This window comes from Anabrus simplex, chromosome 1, assembly GCF_040414725.1.
Source record: "Anabrus simplex isolate iqAnaSimp1 chromosome 1, ASM4041472v1, whole genome shotgun sequence".
NCBI classification, from domain to species: Eukaryota; Metazoa; Arthropoda; class Insecta; order Orthoptera; family Tettigoniidae; genus Anabrus; species Anabrus simplex.
In genome coordinates, this window is record NC_090265.1 from 1,137,202,187 (window position 1) to 1,137,221,867 (window position 19,681).

Genomic DNA, 19,681 nt, shown 5'->3' on the forward strand with positions numbered 1-19,681 from the left:
TATGTACCTTATTTCTGAATATAGGGGCAGGGAGCATTTGGTATGATAAGGATGAAAGTTGGTAAAGAGTGGGTATTGCTTGTGGGTTTAAAATGGGCTGCAAATTGATTGCATGTTCTTTTAGTTTATCATTCTCCTGTTGTTATCTTGCAAATTCCTGTAGTTCTTTTAACGAAAGTCATCATAACGCCTCAAAGTTTGATCTTGACTGTATGATGCTACGGTTAAATGGTGGTTTGTGATGTAAATTTTATTGTCTACTTGCAAAGTGTGTAATGATTGCTTGTGTGAGTAATATTTAATATTTGTTTTGTAGATCCATCAGAATCACCTACTTATAGGAGTGTGGGTGCTCATCATGGGTCTTCAGACTCAGTTGTCAGCTTCAAGCTTTCTTGCAGCAGAGAAGAGTAAAGAGGAGAAGGGGAAATCCCCCAGCAAAGTCCGGGAAGGCTCCAGTCGAATAAACCTTATGAAAGTGTGAGTCGAGTTTAGGCAATGATTCTGTATTATGTTTGTAACCGTACCAAAATCACAAGGTTAAATTTTCTTATACTTTTTGTTGGATCTAGTCCAAGTCGATAGTTGGCACGGGTGGTTGTGGAACAGTGTGTTTGCAGTCACCAGTTTATGGCCCGTTGAGCTCAGTTGGAAAGCAAGTTTCAAACACTTATTGCACAAGATGGTATAGGTGGGAAATGATACAAACGTCTGCTCATATAAAATTATTGTGGTTTTTATAAGGATATTTTAACATTAAATGTAAAAGGTTGTGTTATATTCGGGCCAGAACTTTAATACCTCCTGTGGCTTTGTATGTCTAAAGTGTGGTGCATCATTTGTTCAGGTCAAGAGAACTTTATCATAGCCTTTATAATGCCTGGTGGTGCCAGAAGATTGACTGCATCATTCAAATCTGCAGCAATTGTGAAAGGTTCACCTAAGTAACATGTCAAAATGGGTAGAACAAAGAAAGTACGTTTTTTTTTTAAAGACTATGTCGTACTTAATGAGAAGCAATCCATGATTAGAGGCTTGATTTTTTTGCAAATTTCTGTAAGATTTTGCGAGAAGGACACTAATGATCGTGCTATTTTGCTATATAGATATTGCCGTATGTCTTTAATTTCGGTTTAATGAAATTCTAAAATTAATCATTAAAGTTCATTATTTTGGATCGGCATTATTTACATGAATGGTGGATGTACAAGTTACTAATAAACATACAATATTATTACTATATGCCTGATTTTAATTACATGACACATTGCATTATTGTTGGGCCATTCTACCCCTGCTTTACTTCGTGAAAGATAACATAGCACGTTACAATGGTGCTCTCTCTTTCATGAGTCGTGTCCGGTTGTTGACAATGAAATTATACTTTTAAAAAATCTCTCTGCATCAACGGATGAACAGGGAACCCAAATAGACTTTTAAACAGCATTTGCAAAATTCAGGAGCATTCATTTCAATGCTTGGAGTGGCTGAATTATTTCATCCTGTTGACCGTGATTTTATTGAGTTTTGATTTAACAGAATATTACAAGTTGTCCATTTCATGACCGTATCGATGTTTAATCAAGAAGTAAGTATAAATAACCACCTAATCGATACTTTATTAATGCCTCAGGCAAAATTGAATAAAATTAAAACTTACAGGACATGTTTCGACCACTTAGTGGTCCTCTTCAGCTGTATAAATAAAGAACTGAAAAGAAAAACATTGACAATAAGCACAAATAAAAGTTCTTTGGAGACTCCTTTGATAAAATGGAGGTCGTCAGAATAAGTCATCTTGCCTTTCGTTCTTGTTTGGAAAAGATGTTTATTCTGCGCTGTCTAGAGGGTCTGTCTTTGAGCGCGACCTGGTGAAGTAACAATGTGATACAGTTTGACAGTTCATGGAAAGCTCTGGAGAGAAGGGAAGTAGAGTTTCATCGTCATCTAAAATAACATGTGAGGGAGGAGGGAGATTGGGCTGTGCTTCTGCGATGTCGTGTTTGATTATATCTCTTGTTCGTCTAGTCTGTTTCATGTCTACCCATTCTAAGTATTTGCTAATATTCTCATATAAGATGTTTTTATGCTCGTTGTTTTAGTTGAGATTCTTTTCACCGTTTTCCAATTTATCAAGAACGATGTGGATGTTTTCCAGGTTGTTCATAAGATTACCTTTATTAATCATACAGATAATTTGAAGGTCCTGTTTTATATTGGTGAATTTGTGGTTGGACTCTTTCATATGGGATCCCATGGCAGAGAATCTTTTGTATCTTTCAGCATTGACGTGTTCTTGATATCTAATTGAGAAGTTCCTTCCAGATTGTCCCACGTAAGTTTTTTTACATTGAGCACAAGTCAGCTTATAAATACCCGATTCCTGGAATTCGTCATCTTTAAGTTTATTAGCTTTATTATGACTAAAGAACCTATGTTTCGTGTTGTTGTTTGTAGAGAAGGCTACCTTGGTATTGTGTTTCTTGAATAAGTTGGTGATTTCGTAAATCTTCGGGTTATTAAAGGTGAATTTTACATATCCTTTTTCTTTTTCTGAATGCTGTTTAATTTGTTGTTGGTATTTGCATTTAGTGATGATTTTATTGATGAATTTCAAACTGAAACCATTATGTAGAGCCTGTTGACGAATGAAAGAAAGTTCCTTTTTTCTGTCTGTTTCTGTTAGCGGAATTTCAAAGGCTCTGTTGACGAAACTATAATAAGCTGATTTCTTTTGCGAGATGGGATGTAAAGAATCACTTTTGATTGTAGTCGGGGTGAAATAATTCAGCCACTCCAAGCATTGAAATGAATGCTCCTGAATTTTGCAAATGCTGTTTAAAAGTCTATTTGGGTTCCCTGTTCATCCGTTGATGCAGAGAGATTTTTTAAAAGTATAATTTCATTGTCAACAACCGGACATGACTCATGAAAGAGGACCACTAAGTGGTCGAAACATGTCCTGTAAGTTTTAATTTTATTCAATTTTGCCTGAGGCATTAATAAAGTATCGATTAGGTGGTTATTTATACTTACTTCTTAACAGAATATCTTTAAAAGCAAGGTACCTCGAGGTACCTTGACATGCAAGGAAATACAAGAACACAAAAATAAATACATTTTTAAAAACTACAATTTAGATTGGGTATAATAGCAATTAACTTAATTGTAATTTTTAATATAATAAATAAACGAATTGTATAGTCCCTGCCATGTCAGCTTATGCACTACAGGTGCAACTTTACTCCTAAGTCTTACAGTTACGGTTTTGTTTACAACTAAAATACTAACATTTTGAAATGGGAGAGACGCTTCACTTTGTAACAAGTCACTAAATCCCTCAATCTTACTAACTAGTTCACCAACATGACCAGAAGCAATTACATTCGTCCTATCTTTCAGTTCTGATATTTTTTGAAATCAGCAAGTGGGAATAAGGATAATTGGACATAATTCCAAAGCAATGTCTGCAATAAACTTACAATTTTCAAAAAACAAATGCTGCTTGGAATTTTACCAGGTCACTAACTGCTTTCTCCAATCCATTTGTTTTTTTTTGTTGTTGTTTGTTTTTCTTAAACAGAAAACTCTCAACTCGCTGCTCCTTATGCGAATTTCACCACTTTCAGCTTGAATGAAGTCTTCATCGGCACAAAATTTTATGGGAATATCCAGTCAAAAAAATTAGGATTGTGGCTGTGCAGCTGTGAGCTTACATTCGGGAGATAGTGGGTTCGAATCCCACTGCTGGCAGCCCTGAAGATGGTTTTCCCATGGTTTCCCCATTTTCACACCAAGCAAATTCTGGGGCTGTACCTTAGTTAAGGCCATAGCCGCTTCCCTCCCAATCCTGTCCTATCGTCGCCGTAAAACCTATTTGTGTCAGTGCGATGTAAAATAACTTGGAATAAAATCTTATTCAGACTGCATCATCTAAAGGTATTTCAATGTATTTCAAGTGCCAGTAGATGAATGATGACCTTTTTGCTATAAATTTACATGGGAATAGCGTTTCTAAAATTAAACCAGGTGCAAGAAAAAACGGAGAAACCTCGTAAGTGCATTCCTCATTAAGATGATTTCTCACATAGCACATTTGTAAATTCAAAGTCTCGATTCACGTCATTGTAAATCTAAATTCAAATACCTCGCTTATCGAGTTCCAAATTTTCTCTATTACCTTTTAGTACAATCACATTGATCTTAGCCCTGAAAATGTTCATCATCCCTTGTGAAAGGAAAGTGATTTACAGCACAGAGTCCTCGTCGTCGGACATAGGTTGGGGAAAGTTGCCCGAAAACTGGTAATGGCCTTCAATTTCTGAAATTTACCGGATAAATTACATCTTCAGGGAGCATTTTGTTATGATCAGGAAAGTTCAGTTTTGCTCTCTGTTTTTCATTGCTATTGCTGAATAATTCAGTAAGCCTGTTTGTGCTTGTATTTTCCAATAGTTCAGTAGTTAGAAATTTATTCTGTGTTGTGTGATATAGTGAAGGATAGGAAATATTTGGCGCCTGATAGACTACCTACGAATTAGAAACATAATTTTGTGAAGTTGGCTAGCATGGTGCATATTTGTCTTGTGTTAGCCCAGTAATGAATACTGAAAGAGTCATAAAATCATTTAGGTACTAATGAAGACAAAGTTAAAATCCAGGAAGTTGACAGGCATCTACATCTTTCAACTGTGGTGTGTATATTGAAACCCGCACGTTTGAGTTTCGACTCGAGTCAATTGAAATGTTTACAAAGATGGAAGTAAATTCCTTCCTAATCAACGCATTAATTTGAGGTAATGAGCAATAACTCATTCAAAAGAAAAAGGCGTTTTGAATGAGTTAATGCCAATTACCTCAATTTAATGCAGGGCCTCTCAGGGTGCATGCACCAGTGCATTGGCCGGTGCAAGGTGCAAAAGACAAAATCGCTTGGTTGACCAGAGTGCAGACCCCACTCCCCGATTTGGAGCAATAGCGCTGTATCTCTCTTTCCCCACGCCTGTCTCGCTCGCTCCGTAGTGCTCCAAATCCGAGCTGAGTTTAGTCGAGTCGCCCTGAGACGAAGTACTGGTCCGAGCCAAGCCGTGTGGGACCGATGCACTGTCCACAGGACCTCTGTGTCTCAGTTTGCACGCGTGAGATTTTGCGCGCTTGATAGGCCCTGATTTAACGTATTGATTAGGTGGAATTAAAACTTTTATTTATTACCGAGCTCGATAGCTGCAGTCGCTTAAGTGCAGCCAGTATCCAGTAATCGGGAGATAGTGGGTTCGAGCCCCACTGTCGGCAGCCCTGAAGATTGTTTTCCGTGGTTTCCCATTTTCACACCAGGCAAATGCCGGGGCTGTAACTTAATTAAGGCCACGGCCGATTCCTTCCAATTCCTAGGCCTTTCCTATCCCATCGTCGCCTTAAGACCTATCTGTGTCGGTGCGACGTAAAACAAATAGCGAGGGGAACTTTTATTTTTGTAAATAAGGTCATATCCATCAATACAGGTCTCAGTATGAAAATTTTTGCTTATACAATTGAAGTGTTGTCATATTCTAGATGATGTTCAAAGAAATTATCTCGCATATGGCTGAGTTTAACCTCCAGATAATTCATGATTGAAGAGTGTGACCAGAAAACAGTGTTCTCTGATTTTGATATTTTGAACTCTATCTTTTGTCTTTTTAACCATGTTCTTAAAAATGTCGTTTCTACTCCTTGGATCTTTCTATCTTGTCGCACCATTGTTCCTAGTACGTATGTTACAATTGGTATGAAATACTGTTTTTATAATGTTAATTTTGTTCTCTTGGGTACTTTGTCATCCCATAAAAGCTCTCTGACTTGATGATAAAATGATGTATCTTTACTTAGTCTGTTGTTAATTTCAGGGTTGACTTCATTACTTCCATTAACAATGCTACCCAGATATGTAAACTTTTCTACATTCTCGAACCGTTCATCTATGTTCACTTGGTTTCTCTTTTTCTCTTTTCCACAGTGCATGACTACAATTTTCTTTTTACTAATTACCATTCCAAACTCCTTCAGATTTTCATTCCAAAAAATGTCCAGTACCCTTTGTTCTTCCTTTTCTCCCTTTCCCCAAATCGCCACATCATATGCAAATACCAAAGCATTCACTTCATCACTACTGATACTCTGTTTTACACGTTTTATGATTTCATCTATATAATAAACAATAATGGCGACAGTGCACTGTCTATCTTCAGTAGTTCCTTGTTTACATGTATGTGCATTAATATAATTCTTTCATTTACATACTCAACTTCAGCTATTGGTTCAACATTCTGATCTAGTATATAGTGTACAAATTTACTCATCTCTGGCTTGCTAAGCCTAACACATCTGAGGATTTTTTTTGGGGTTTACTCCCTTAGTCTTTGAAGACTCCACAAGGCAGTTGTTTCCTCCTCTAATTTTTCCCAGAGAGGATGGGTTGCCTCATCCACCATCTTCGCCATTCCGAAGGTCTCCTTCTCTGCCTAAGATGCTGTTGAGGTCTTCACCTGTAACCTGGGGGATGGGTTCCACGTTATACCCTGTGAGACTGGGTTCCTACCATAACTTAGCTCTCCTTCACTGCGGCCTACTGATGTGGAGGTTATCCACCCCCGCAACGTGGATGTGTCCGACAAGAATTACTCAAGTGAAGGATAGGGGAGGTGATGCTATGTCCTCTGAGCCGGGTTAATGGTTGTGTATGATGCCACAACAAATTCATGTAAGTACATAAAAATGAGATATCGGCAAAAAAAGAAAAAAGTCTTACCTTTTATAGGGTACCATCTTCAAATTCACTACCAGCACTGGAGGAAGAACTGCTGCTACTGTTATCACTGGTCACATCTCTCCATAAGAAATCATCCTCCTCCCATCTAATGAATTTGAGATTTCTGTTTTCTTGAAGCTCTTTTCAATCACCTTCGAAGGAATCCTGTCCCAAGCGTGCAATATCCACTCACAAAGTAGTTCCACAGGTGGGTTCCAATCTTGCTTGCTGTTTGGGGTAAGTTTGTGCACACTTTCCTCCATCCAGCACTGATAAAGTTTTTGCACATTGTCCTTGAATAGTTTATTTATCAAAACGCCCAAGGGTTGAAGTACCAACGTCGGTCTACCAGGAATTTCTGCCAAATCGGTTTTCATGTTTTCCAATAATTTTTTGGTGTCTTCCATCAGGTGACCACAAAAACTGTCCATTACGAGTAGGGAGGGACCCTGCTCGATTTCCGCAAACCGTTTGTACCCATCTTGTAGATTAATAAAATTTTTGAGATCACAGAAAGCACATGTGCCGTACCCGAAACACTCATAAAATATGTTTGTACCAGACTGGAATAGTGTCACTAGCCACTTCTGCGCTGATTCACTCACTGAACTAGTGCAGTGGTATTTCCTACTGGTTGATAACAGCACGTTGCCCAGTATTTGCAATGCCCTGTTTCATAATAGGAAGGCTGCTACTCGAGTAGTTGACATCTTTATTTCGAAACTCATCTGGAGCTGCGTGATGGATGTTCGAAAAAATGGGAGCATTTCTTTTTCTCCACTTTGGACCCAAAAATATTGGGATGCAGAAATGATGCAAAGGCGTTAATTGTTCGAGAACATACGGTAAGTTGATTGAGCCTTTTCGCGTAAAATATATATATATATTTTTTTTTTTTCATCCATTCATTCTCTTTTTTCCCATTACAGATGATGCATACTTATTATTCCCTTTATTGATGGTCTCACCATGCTGCGCAACACACTGTTCCACTTTTTAAAAAGGATTAGCAAGTTTTATGTCAACCAAACAAGTTTTTAGATGAGAGGATATTTTACCTCAGCGTGTTTTTACTTTCAGTCATGATCATTGTATTTTAATTTAACACACTTCATCAGTGTTTTTGTTTGCATAAATGTAATATTTGAGTTTTTACTGAGGATGGCCTTTAGATAGGCTGAAACATGTATAGATATCATCCCATCTTATTTAGATTGTTGTTTTGTATTGAAAAGGAGGAGTTTATAAAACTCTTTATTTGTAAAATGATAATCGTCAATACGGAATGAGATTTATAACATGCAATAAAATGTGGTCGTGAAAATTCAACATTCAGTATTTGTTAGCTGCTTAAGTGCCTTGAACTTAATAACTATGGCAAGAAAGTCTTTCAGATAGTGAAACTACAAACCAGGTAATACCGTATTTCACGGCATAATCGTCGCTCTTTTTATACCAAAATTTTCGAAAAAAATTGTAGGGTGCGACCATTATACGATGAATATTTAATACCAGTATTTGTATTACTCAAAAAATGTATTTATAACTAAATTGTATTTGATACAAATTTAAGATGCACGTAATACTCGCGTTTATACATCAAAATAATTAAAATAGTCTAAAACAAAATTCATAATTTTTCGCAACAATTCGGCGAACGTTTTTCCAACTTGAAAATAAAAATGAACGTATTAAGTTAATTTGTCATTAATTTGAGTATTAAAGTTAAAATATTAGGTCTACACTTGCAAAAAATTATCGCTTTGTTGTGAAATGCGGACTTACCGGTACGCAATTTATTCCAAATCTTCGGTGTCTCTATCGCAGGTTTCGCTATCTGATGCGCCGCCCTGGCCTCTGTTAATACCAGTATCAGATTCTTCGTCTCCCTGCCACACTGCGTCATCTTCGGAACCGTCTAGTGCATTCGAAATCCCAGTCCTTTTGAAGCTCTTGGAGACTAGTTCAGGTGGTATAAGATCCCAACTCTTCTTCACCCACGAGCATAACAAGTCCAAGGGTGGACGCCTGATATTTCCGGCGGGCGTCAATTGCTGATCGCCGCTCATCATCCACTCGTTGTAAAATCGACGTAAGTGGTCTTTAAAGGGTTTATTAACACATACATCTAGTGGCTGCAAAGCAGATGTTAGGCCACCAGGAATGACTAACTGTCGTGTCTTATTTGTAGTGAGAATTTGCTTCACTTCGTTCACGAGGTGACCTCGGAAACTATCTAAAACAAGCAGAGCTGGTTGTTTTAGTAGTGCACCAGGTCTTCTATTCCACACAGTTTTAACCCAGTCCAGCATGAGTTCTACGTCCATCCAACCCTTTAGTTGCACTCGTACATGAATTCCACGGGGAAACTGTGTATTCTTAGGCATCGTTTTCCTCTTGAAAATGATGTAAGGCGGCAACTTTCTCCCGTCAGCTGTAATGGCTAGCATTGCCGTGCATCGCAACTTCTCACTACCGCTGGTTTTCATTAATACACTCCGTGATCCTTTTAGCGCAATAGTGCTGTTGCGAGGCATATCAAAAAAGATTGGAGTCCGATCGGCATTACCGATTTGAGAAAGCAAGTACGAAGTTTCCTTGCGCAAACGTATGACAAATCGGTGAAAATGTACAATCTTGTCCGTGTAATCAGCAGGCAACTTTTGGCTTAGTGTTGTTCTCCTTCGCACTGACAGATTGTGTCGTCGCCTGAACCCCTTAATCCACCCACGAGTCGCCTTAAACTGAGTTACCGGTATGTTGTGTTTGCGCGCTACCTCCTGTCCCTTAATTTGTAACATTTCATATGATACACTGCAGCCATTGTTACGTATTTCACTGACGTACCTAAACACTTCTTCGTCAATTATAGGAAACTTCCCTGTTTTAGGACCTCTAAATGCGCGTCTAGAAGGGTTTGTGCTTTTTAGCTTGTTTTTTTACTTTCCGCCAGTCACGCACCAACTTTTCACTCACAGAAAATTTTCTTTCTGCAGCTCTGTTCCCGTGCTGTTCAGCGAAGGCAATTACGCTTAGCTTGAAGCCCGCAGAATAGTTTCTATATTTACCCATAATCGCTTATAAATGCTTCACAAGTGCACCCTACGGGTCAGGGTAACCACAGTAATTCCCAACTAGTCAGTTAAATACATCTCAGGGTATCCATGCCTCCAGAAAAATGGTTAATTTTTCTATGTTTGGTTTTACGTGTGTCCGAAGAGAAATAACGGTACCATACGCGGTTCAGAGAAGGTAACGATATCATACGCGGTTCAGAGAAAGTAACGATACCATACGCTCAGTAATTGTTTTGTGAACGTAAATTTCAGTCAGCCTTAAAAAAAAAAATATATTCGCACAACGAGAACCTTACACACTAAGTAAAACTATTAACTACCAATATGAATGAAAACTCACTTCATTATATAAGAAACTAATCAAGAAACACATTTATTAAATTGTCAAGTTTCGCAAAAGAAATGGTTAATACCAGGTATGACTCATAAACTTCAATTATCAACTTAATAAATAAATATTTTAATCAGTGAATCAAATATGTTAGGTCAGCGCTGCCTAATTCCTAAACTAAGCTTACATCTTAATGCACTGAGTAACGTATTCCTGAAATGAATTATCTTCCCTTAAAAAAAAGTTACATTTTATCACTTACATATATTGCATTGCAGTCTTTTGGCCACGGTCGAAATTCGTTATATCAATAAATTATTCCATCAGTCACGGTATAATTATGTACCTTATTGAAAATACAACCATCACGTTGTTCAAGTCTCTGCGAAAATGAATTGAATTTGAATAATATGTCCTGACTACAAATATCAGTTACCTAAGTTATGTTGAAAAGTATCTGAGTTCGTTGGTGCAGGTTAACGTGAAGAAAATGAAATATTGAATCACGCACTAAGTTCCTCGGTCCTATTGCCATTTAAATTACGGCTCCTAACTAAGTATTCGCTCTAATAATATTTCATATTAACAAAACATCGATGATATCCTACGTAAATGTCAAATAATTTCCCTATTCTAGCTAAATAATTTCTTATGTATCGTATACCAGCTCGATATACATATAGCCAGTGAGCATTTTTCATATATAGGTGTGCTAATGCCAACACAAAGATGTTTCAACACTACATTATGATACTACTTGCATACAAGCTTATTCTTCCATGCAATAACCATTCATTCAGAATATGACATAATCATGTATTCATTTACCCATCACCGGTTGTTATTACTGTCAAACCACTTTCACACATCATTAAAATATACGTAATATTATTTTCCATACCTTGCTATAGTTCCTCTCTGGGGCATACTTATATTCTGTAATCGCACTACATGTGCTCCAACATCACATATTAAATATATCAAATACGCTTCACTTCCTATTAATCTGCGCAATATATCATTTAAAATATTATACACACTTCCATTATCTCACTATTAACCTTCAATTCAATTTATATTTAATTCATTTATCATCCATAACTACCGCGTTTAACCTCCAATATTTAATTACACACGACGATACGTATCTCATCAGTAGCGCAGAATTCGTTCCTCAAAACGCATTTTAATCATGCAATTCCGTATATAACCCCAAATTCAGTATCTTTCCTTTCAATAAAATCATACAGCAAAGAGTATGGTAACTTATCTTAACCAATTCAACATGCGTCCCTCTGTGACGTAACTGGGTTTGACTATTACTACATCACTCATGGACCTTTCTAACTAACCGGGATTCTTTGAAAACAGCTGTTACACTATGTCGTACTTTTAAATCGTATTCCTTCATCCTTGGATAAAATAATGTAGTAACACGTTACCACTCCGTAACGAGATATCGTCTTAAATATTTCACACTGCACTTTCTTATATTCACAAGCACACTTAATTATCTCACGCTTAGGCTATTCAGATCTACTGTATATACTGGTAATACTCCACATAAGAAATTATATTACTTAATACTATTACTTAGCTCGCCATTCAATATCTCGGGCCTTAGTTGCTCCTCGGTGTGGTCGTAGTCCTTGGATCGGGAACTGGGCAGGATTTCCACCAGTGGTATCTCAGGTAGTGTGACCTCCTCCACACGGGTCGGGTTGTTTTAACGGCCAGGATGACATCTCCCTCCAGGTTGGTCTATGTCGATTTAGCAAGCCATCATCTGTTCAGCAACACAGTAGGCAATATGCGATGATTCTGAAAAATATAAGCTCATCATAGTTCCGCGTAGAATATATATTTTTATGGTGATTGCTTCTTTATTTGGTTTTCCTTGTGATTATTTTCACTAAGAGTGGCTTAATCTCGAGCTCTCACGTCTCAATCAAGTTCCTATTTTCAAACGGCTTTGCGTCTAAGTATCTGGACGTATTATTCAAAGCTTCAGGATTTTACTCCCTCTTTCCAGTATTTTAACGCTTATCTATTCTATTCGCTCAATATTTCCTTCTTCACAGCTTAATACTTCTCGCTAAATATTGCCAATCTTGCTTATTTTCGAGTGCGAAGTTCGGAACGTCTTGTTCTCACCACGTCAATTTTTCAAGTCAGTTTTTATAATAATCTGTTTTATCCTTCTTATTTTTTAAAAACAATTCTATCGATTCTACACCATTGTACACCGCCTTCATAGTGGTAGGTTTAAGTTAGTCATGGCCTCCTAGCATACATCAATATCGATATCTTATTATACATTTCCTTGCCTTGGTTGGCCTCTACCTTCCGTAGGCGCCATTTTGAATACGTCCAGTAAATGCATCGGGTACACAAGTTGATGTTTTGCGATATAAATGACTTTCCGTAATTGTTCACTATTAAAACAAATTATTTCTGCAAACACCCAAAACACAAATTAAAAACTTAAATTCTCACTCACACATGTCTACAGTAATCACGTAAATCTGAAACAAATGAATGCATCTGTGATCTGTCCATTCCAGAGCAGCCAATACTGTTAGGCAGCAAGGAAGCATGCAACAATTTATCAGTTTAGCTCGTTGGTTGCGACACACTACTGCGCTTGCGCAAAGCTCTCAAACCGGAGCTCTAGCTAGCGCGGTGTAGATCTACTGTATAGTTGACTGTATTCCGAGACGTCAGTAACTAACATTCATTTTTTTCAATTTCTTTTAAACATACGGTAATTAGGTTAATATTTCTTCCCAGTTATTGATGATTTTACGTTACATTACTGTCGAGTTTATAAAATAAAACTTTAATAGCATTGGATAATAATTATCTTGACTGCTTGGATAAAAGTTTTCATCCCATGCCCGGACACTTATGACGTAGTAGTAGTAAGATAAGAGTCTAGCGATGACAACTGAGACATCGTAAATAATTCGGCTGAATAATTCCGTGGAAATCTGCGTTATCGTCTTGGATTTCACTTCGTGCGCAATAACACAGGAGCCGGCCCCATGGTGTAGGGGTAGCGTGCTTGCCTCTTACACGGAGGCCTCGGGTTTAATTCACGGCCGGGTCAGGGAATTTGACCTGTATCTGAGGGCTGGTTCGAGGTCCATTCAACCTACCTAGCCGGTATTTCCTGGCGACGTTGCCGATAAGCGATAACTTACAGCCTTACGTATTTCAAATGGGAACTCATAATATGTAGGTGGTGAATAAATAGTACACTGTCTCGCGACCACGTTGTCAAACTGCCGATAGTCTACCGGTAAGCCATGCGTCGTACATATACCGGTATTATTTATTTATACGTTGTGCAACATGTCGCAAACGTGACTGTGTTGCCAAATTGCCCATAAACCATACACGTATTTAAATTGCGCATTCATGTGCAACTTATGTTGCAGTTCCATTTACCTTTTAACCAGATTAGTGAACAAAATTTGGACGTGCGACGATTATGTAATTAAAGGTTTAAAGTCCGATTTTTGTATTGAAAATAAAGGATGCGACGATTACGCGGTGGCGACGATTATGCCGTGAAATACGGTACCTGCAGTGTCTTATGAGTTTACACACTCCGATGTTGAAAATAGGGATAATGAAAAAGATGTTGACATTGAAAGTGGATGTGAAGATAGTTTAATGGCTTCTCCTTCAAAGCAATTCAGGATTTGAGTAATATTTGGCAGTAGAGTGATAAGAGAATTATTGATTATCTTAACAATTCCTTATCAGGAAAGGTTAGTCTTCATCCATTCAGAAAGGGAAAAACTTTGCATGCCTCTGTTTTTTTATCTTTTTATTGACAATTTGTGCATATTTTAACAATCTTTTAAATTCCTTTATGTTTTGCTTTATTGAAACAGAAATCTTGTTACATTGTCTTGCTTCAATTTTGGAAATGTTATTGTGCTCTAGGCAACAGGGTTTTGGTGTGCTGTCAGTGGCCTTAGCATCTCAGGCATTAACAATGATGTCTGCCTTATTGGATGACCTGCAAGTAGAAAGTGCCTGCCAGCCTGAGGAGGAACTAGAGCCTGCCTCACTTGATATCCTTGGCCAATTCACCGCTCAGCAGCGTGCTGCCCGCTTTCTGAGCGCTGCACCACTTAATCAGTTGCTCTTCTATTTGGCCACCATCAGCTATCGGAAGGTATGGCAATACTTATGTTAACTGTGCTGTTATACTTTTTTGTAGTCTGGTGAAGTAATTTTGTTTTATAATAACTCTCATTCATTATGTACTACAGGCTTGCACTCTCAAGAGAATTCAAAAACATCCTCCCGAAGGCGACACATTCAGTACTTCTGATTCCACAACATATTATGAAGATGACTTCAGCTGTTCAGACGAGAGTTCTGCTGATGATGGTCAGTTATATTTTTGTACTTATACCTTATACATGTTACAAGAAACCCAATCTTATTTGAATCGGTATTTAACTAGTGGGCTATTCCATAATTCATCTCCTATTTCCAGAAAGAACAGAGTAACTGCCACAATCAAATTAAGGACTATATCAATTTTATAAGAATAAATTCATGGATGAGGCCTTTCCTAAAAACATGTTTATGTTTAAGATTAACATTATTTATCTTTTGGAATACTTTGAATCAATAATAGCTCCATCAATTCAGTAGAGCGAATGTGTTCACTTTTCATGCCCCTTTTTAACAGAGACTGTCATGTTTTTGCTCACTTGCATCTTTGTAGTTTCTTAAACCATATACAGTAAAACCTTGTTAATTCGAAGTCGTTGGGACTCAAAAATGGGACTTTGAATTACGTGATTTCGAATTAACCGCCAATTCGCAATTCAGAAGTGCCAACTCTTGCCGCGTTACAAATATTCTAAGGCCCGTTACAGCATGCAGTTAACCTTGATTCACAGTTTATACCTTTGAAATGCCATGAAAAAAGATCTATTTCCAAAATGTACCCAAGAAGGTGCATTTACAATATTCAAATAATGCACTCGGATATCTTACTGGTAACCATAACCTCACTCAACGAAAGAGAGAGAGAAAAGCACGATTCAAAGACGAGGAGATATCTATGCTGGCTCCCCTGTGGAAGTGCTTTATTAATTGGATTACTATACTGTATGCATTTTAGATGCCTTGTATTTACACAGAAAGTACCCGATGCCCTTAAAATCGAACTTTTCTATGACTCTATCCTTGTACGATTTCCCGCCATGGCTCTTCTCTCGTACTTCAGAAATGTGAACACTTGCCGCATCACAGGGTATTCTAAGACCCATTGAAAATGAAATGGCGCATGGCTTTTAGTGCCGGGAGTGTCCGAGGACATCTAAGACCCATTAATACATGCAATCACCTCGATTCACGGTTTAAACCTTTCAAATGCCATGGAAAAAAAAAAACTATTTCCGAAATGTACCCAACAAGGTGCATTTACAATGTTCAAATAATGCACTTGGATTAATCACTGACAAACATAACCTCACGCAACGAAAGAAAAAAAGCACAATTCAAAGACGAGAATAAATTATGCCGGTTCCCCTGTGCAAATGCGTTATCTTTTTCGATTTCTGTACTGTTTGCATTTTTAGATGCTTTGTACTGGCATGGAAAGTGCCCGACACCCTTAAAACAATGTAGCTTATCGAACTTTCCTATCTCGCGCCCATGTGCATTGCAACGCACTACTATGACCCCCATCCCTCACCCATGTACGATTTCCTGATTGGCAATTTCTCCTTTAAAACCATAAGAACGTTTGGGCTCGCATTAAAATAAAGCAATGCAGTTTTACCAGCAATGACAATATTTGTCGGTGCGTACGAATTTATTATATGAGCCACGTTTTTTCGTCAACTGTCGGCATCGCCAGTGTTCGCGGGATTCTGTTTTCCCGCACATTGCCTGTTGCGTGATATTACGGCATTCGTTAAAATGTTGAATACAAAAGAATTCCGATTTCATTCAACTTAGCAATCATGAAGTGCGCTGTAAACCCACCGAAGTGAGTGTAAGTGCGGAAAGCTACCCTTCCACGTTCCAAACGCGCATTCTATTATGAAGCGGATTGGATAAATTTCGAGTTGAAATTACTCTGTAACATTTTAAAATGTAAAGGTAGTTTCGAATTAAAAGTCTGAATTTCGTTAATGGAGCCGACATTGTATTTCTAATTACAAATTATCCGTATTTCGAATTAAAAAATTGAAATGAGATGCAAAAGTGTATCTCATGTTTCCGGGAACGAGAGCTTCTTTGAATTAGGCGGGATTTTGAATTAACCAATTTCGAATTATCGAGGTTCTACTGTACATTAATACAGTACCTGTTCATCTCCTTGACTGTAATGTGTGTGAAATTAGAAACTGCTCTAGATTTTGTGCCTTTACCCATTGGATGACAGGAATTGAAGACATCAAATATTAAATGAATAATCTTAACAAATTTACTGAGCTCGATAGCTGTAGTCGCTTAAGTGCGGCCAGTATCCAGTATTCGGGAGATAGTAGGTTCGAACCCCACTGTCGGCAGCCCTGAAGGTGGTTTTCCGTGGTTTCCCATTTTCACACCAGGCAAATGCTGGGGCTGTACCTTAATAAGGCCACGGCCGCTTCCTTTCCACTCCTAGCCCTTTCCTGTCCCGTCGTCGCCATTAGACCTATCTGTGTCGGTGCGACGTGAAGAAAAAAAAAAAAAAAAAAAAAGAAAAAAGAAAAAAAAATCTTAACAAATTTAACTGTGGGTTCACATCGTGCAAATTCCTGAAACCCTAATGCATTACATAAAGACATAGCACAACCCATTTCATTTTTTGGGTTTCATAGTAGATATGTCGTCATCTCAGTTTATTTGCAGCATGTAAACTCTCTTTTTCCTGGAGAGTAACTAGACTACAAAAATAATCCCATTTAATCTTATTTTGGTCACCTCCTTGAATAGTGCCATCAACAAGAACTTCCCTTTGTGCCAGCAAGTTCCGCATTAACTTTAACTTATGTGCAGCATAAAAAAAAAAAAAAAAAAAAAAAAAAAAACCCACACTTTTCTCTGCTGAAAAGATGAGTGAATGAACCAGCACTGTACATTATCATCAGAAAAAGTTAAACCTAATTTCTGCATAACAGATTTATTTGTAGGTGTTCCATCACAGACTACACTTACTATGCTGACTCCTGTTCCATGCAGTTTCGTAAGATACTGCTCTATTAAATTAGCTTTCATAGTAGCTGATGTGCCATCTACAAGGCAATAACCAACAGGTGTCTTCCAGTTATGATTTAAAGCTGTAACCATAAAAACAAGAGCTTCTCTGGCCAAGGGACAGTCATCACTTCCAATAAAACACTGCCCTGAATTTACATAACCACAAATTTGATTACCGTCCCACACAAGATCTTTCTTTATTGCCATTTCATCAAACATTAAAGATGCAAGGATAGGCTCGGCTCTTCCCTCTACCTCCTGTGTAATTTTCACGAAACTTTCCTCTGTGAATCCTGGATTACCGTCCAGAACTGATGCCCAACGACTCAGAGTCCTTGGTTGAGGAAGTTTAACGTGTTTCCTGAGGTACTGATAGGTTCGTGAGGAATAAAAATGTAGCGTCAAAGCAAATTTTCTTACTTCCTCAGTATAATTCTGACCACAACCCTTGATCTGAAGTTCTAAAAGTTCCTTCAATACGCCAGTAAAACACTTGTCTAAAATTTCAGAGCCACATTCACACTGTCTTTTATTAAGTCCTAAAATTAGCTGCTGGTAATTAATTATTTTACTCCTCTTTCTATTAATGTTCTGTTGAAGACATTTATTTTTTTCTTTAAATTGGCATTTTCTTCCATTGCATTGTCATATATACTTTTCATTTTGCGTGGACTAGGGACACAGTATCCATGATCATTTCTTATGATCTTCAGTTCAGCACTTCCTGAAAACAGGAAAGAAGTAAAAATGAAACAAACTAAAACATATAATCCACTGTTGCTGGTAGCATTACTATTGACAAATAAGGACTAGATCTTTCTACAAGGAAAAAATTGCCAGTTTACTGGATGTGCCAGCATTCCAACAGACTACATCTCTGATGACTTGAGACATGCTAAAGGAAAGCTATACAGTATTCAAACTTTACAAAAACATTTGATAGTATTAACAGACAACAATACGTTAAAACCATGATCATAGGAAAGGACCACATACTGGTAATTACTAAAATAGTTAGCCTACTGTATTTACCCATGTATTAGACCCCCTTCGCGTATTACACCCCCCCCCCCCCCCCATGGCTTTTCAAGACGAAGAAATAGAAAAAATGAAACTTACATACAAAACCCCGCAACATAATTCATCAAAGAACGATTCTGCTTTGAAGCAGCTACAAGTCTTATGCAGCTCTGATAACATCGCACGAATTTGTGAATAGTTTCGTCCGTACGACTCGCATTGAAAACACGCGTCAAAGTCATGCAGCACATCTGTGTCTTGTAGATAAGAAAGGTCTGCCCCCGTAACGTAGGCCTACTGCAGGTCTGATGATGTCGCACAAATAGGTGAACAGTTTCGTGTTGGACCCGCGCATTGCAAGCAGCATTGGTCATGTATATATGTCTGTGTTTTGCTGTCAAGAATGTCCGCCAGTGTAATGGTTAGCACAATTAGCTGCCATTCTCGGGAGCCTGAGTTTGATTCCCCGTACCGGATTGCCAGAGATTAACGAATGGCAGGAAGGTTGATTTGCGGTAAAAATGGTACATGCAACACCCTTCCACTGGGGGCCTGTCTAAAAGAGAGCTGCACCACCTCGGTATGAGGAAACAAATTTACTTTAAGAAATATTCACGGTTGTTGCTAGGCTTATTAATGTAGGCAGGCGAGATCATTAACAAAGTGATCTTTTAATATCTCGTAACTTGGGCCAGTATAGGGCTTTTTGGGAGAGAAGTATGTTTAAAACATGATAAAAACAATCCAATCACAATTGTTTTACTCGCCAAAGTACCTAACAAATAATAATATTAATTTTTTTAATGTCCCCACTTAGTTTCATTGTTTTTGGAGATGCGAAACAAAACATACTAGGGTATGCTTTAATAAAAAATGGAAGACAACGAACGTATGAAATTAAACATTATGATAATAAAAACGCATTACAGCCACACCTGTAGATATCCATAAAAGCGGCAAACTTTCCTGTTATTTATTTCTATTCTTTCCATCTTGGAACTTTTGGCACCATTCGGGCGATACCATACCTATCGCCTATGCGGTCTCACATATCTCACTTACAGCTGTTTAGGTAAATCCTGATGTGATAAATGTAGAGAAATAGGCATGAAATATACTTAAAAATAAGGGTCTGACTTTCAACAGCTGCAGTTTTTAAAACAATGCTTCCAGTCACTATGTATTACATTCGAAAATACAACTCGTAACATACCCTAGTTATCAGCTGGTGGTTTGGCATGC

The 19,681-nt window shown here is 37.9% G+C and overlaps 1 protein-coding gene across 1 annotated transcript in view; it reads left to right on the forward strand.

The window, feature by feature from the left end:
* Positions 1 to 19,681, forward strand: part of poe (E3 ubiquitin-protein ligase-like protein poe) — a 797,274-nt gene that overhangs the window by 101,502 nt on the left and 676,091 nt on the right. The window contains exons 8-10 of the mRNA XM_067137373.2: positions 317 to 480; positions 14,150 to 14,384; positions 14,482 to 14,602. Coding sequence (XP_066993474.2) covers positions 317 to 480; positions 14,150 to 14,384; positions 14,482 to 14,602 — 520 coding nt within the window. The remainder of the gene's footprint in view (positions 1 to 316; positions 481 to 14,149; positions 14,385 to 14,481; positions 14,603 to 19,681) is intronic.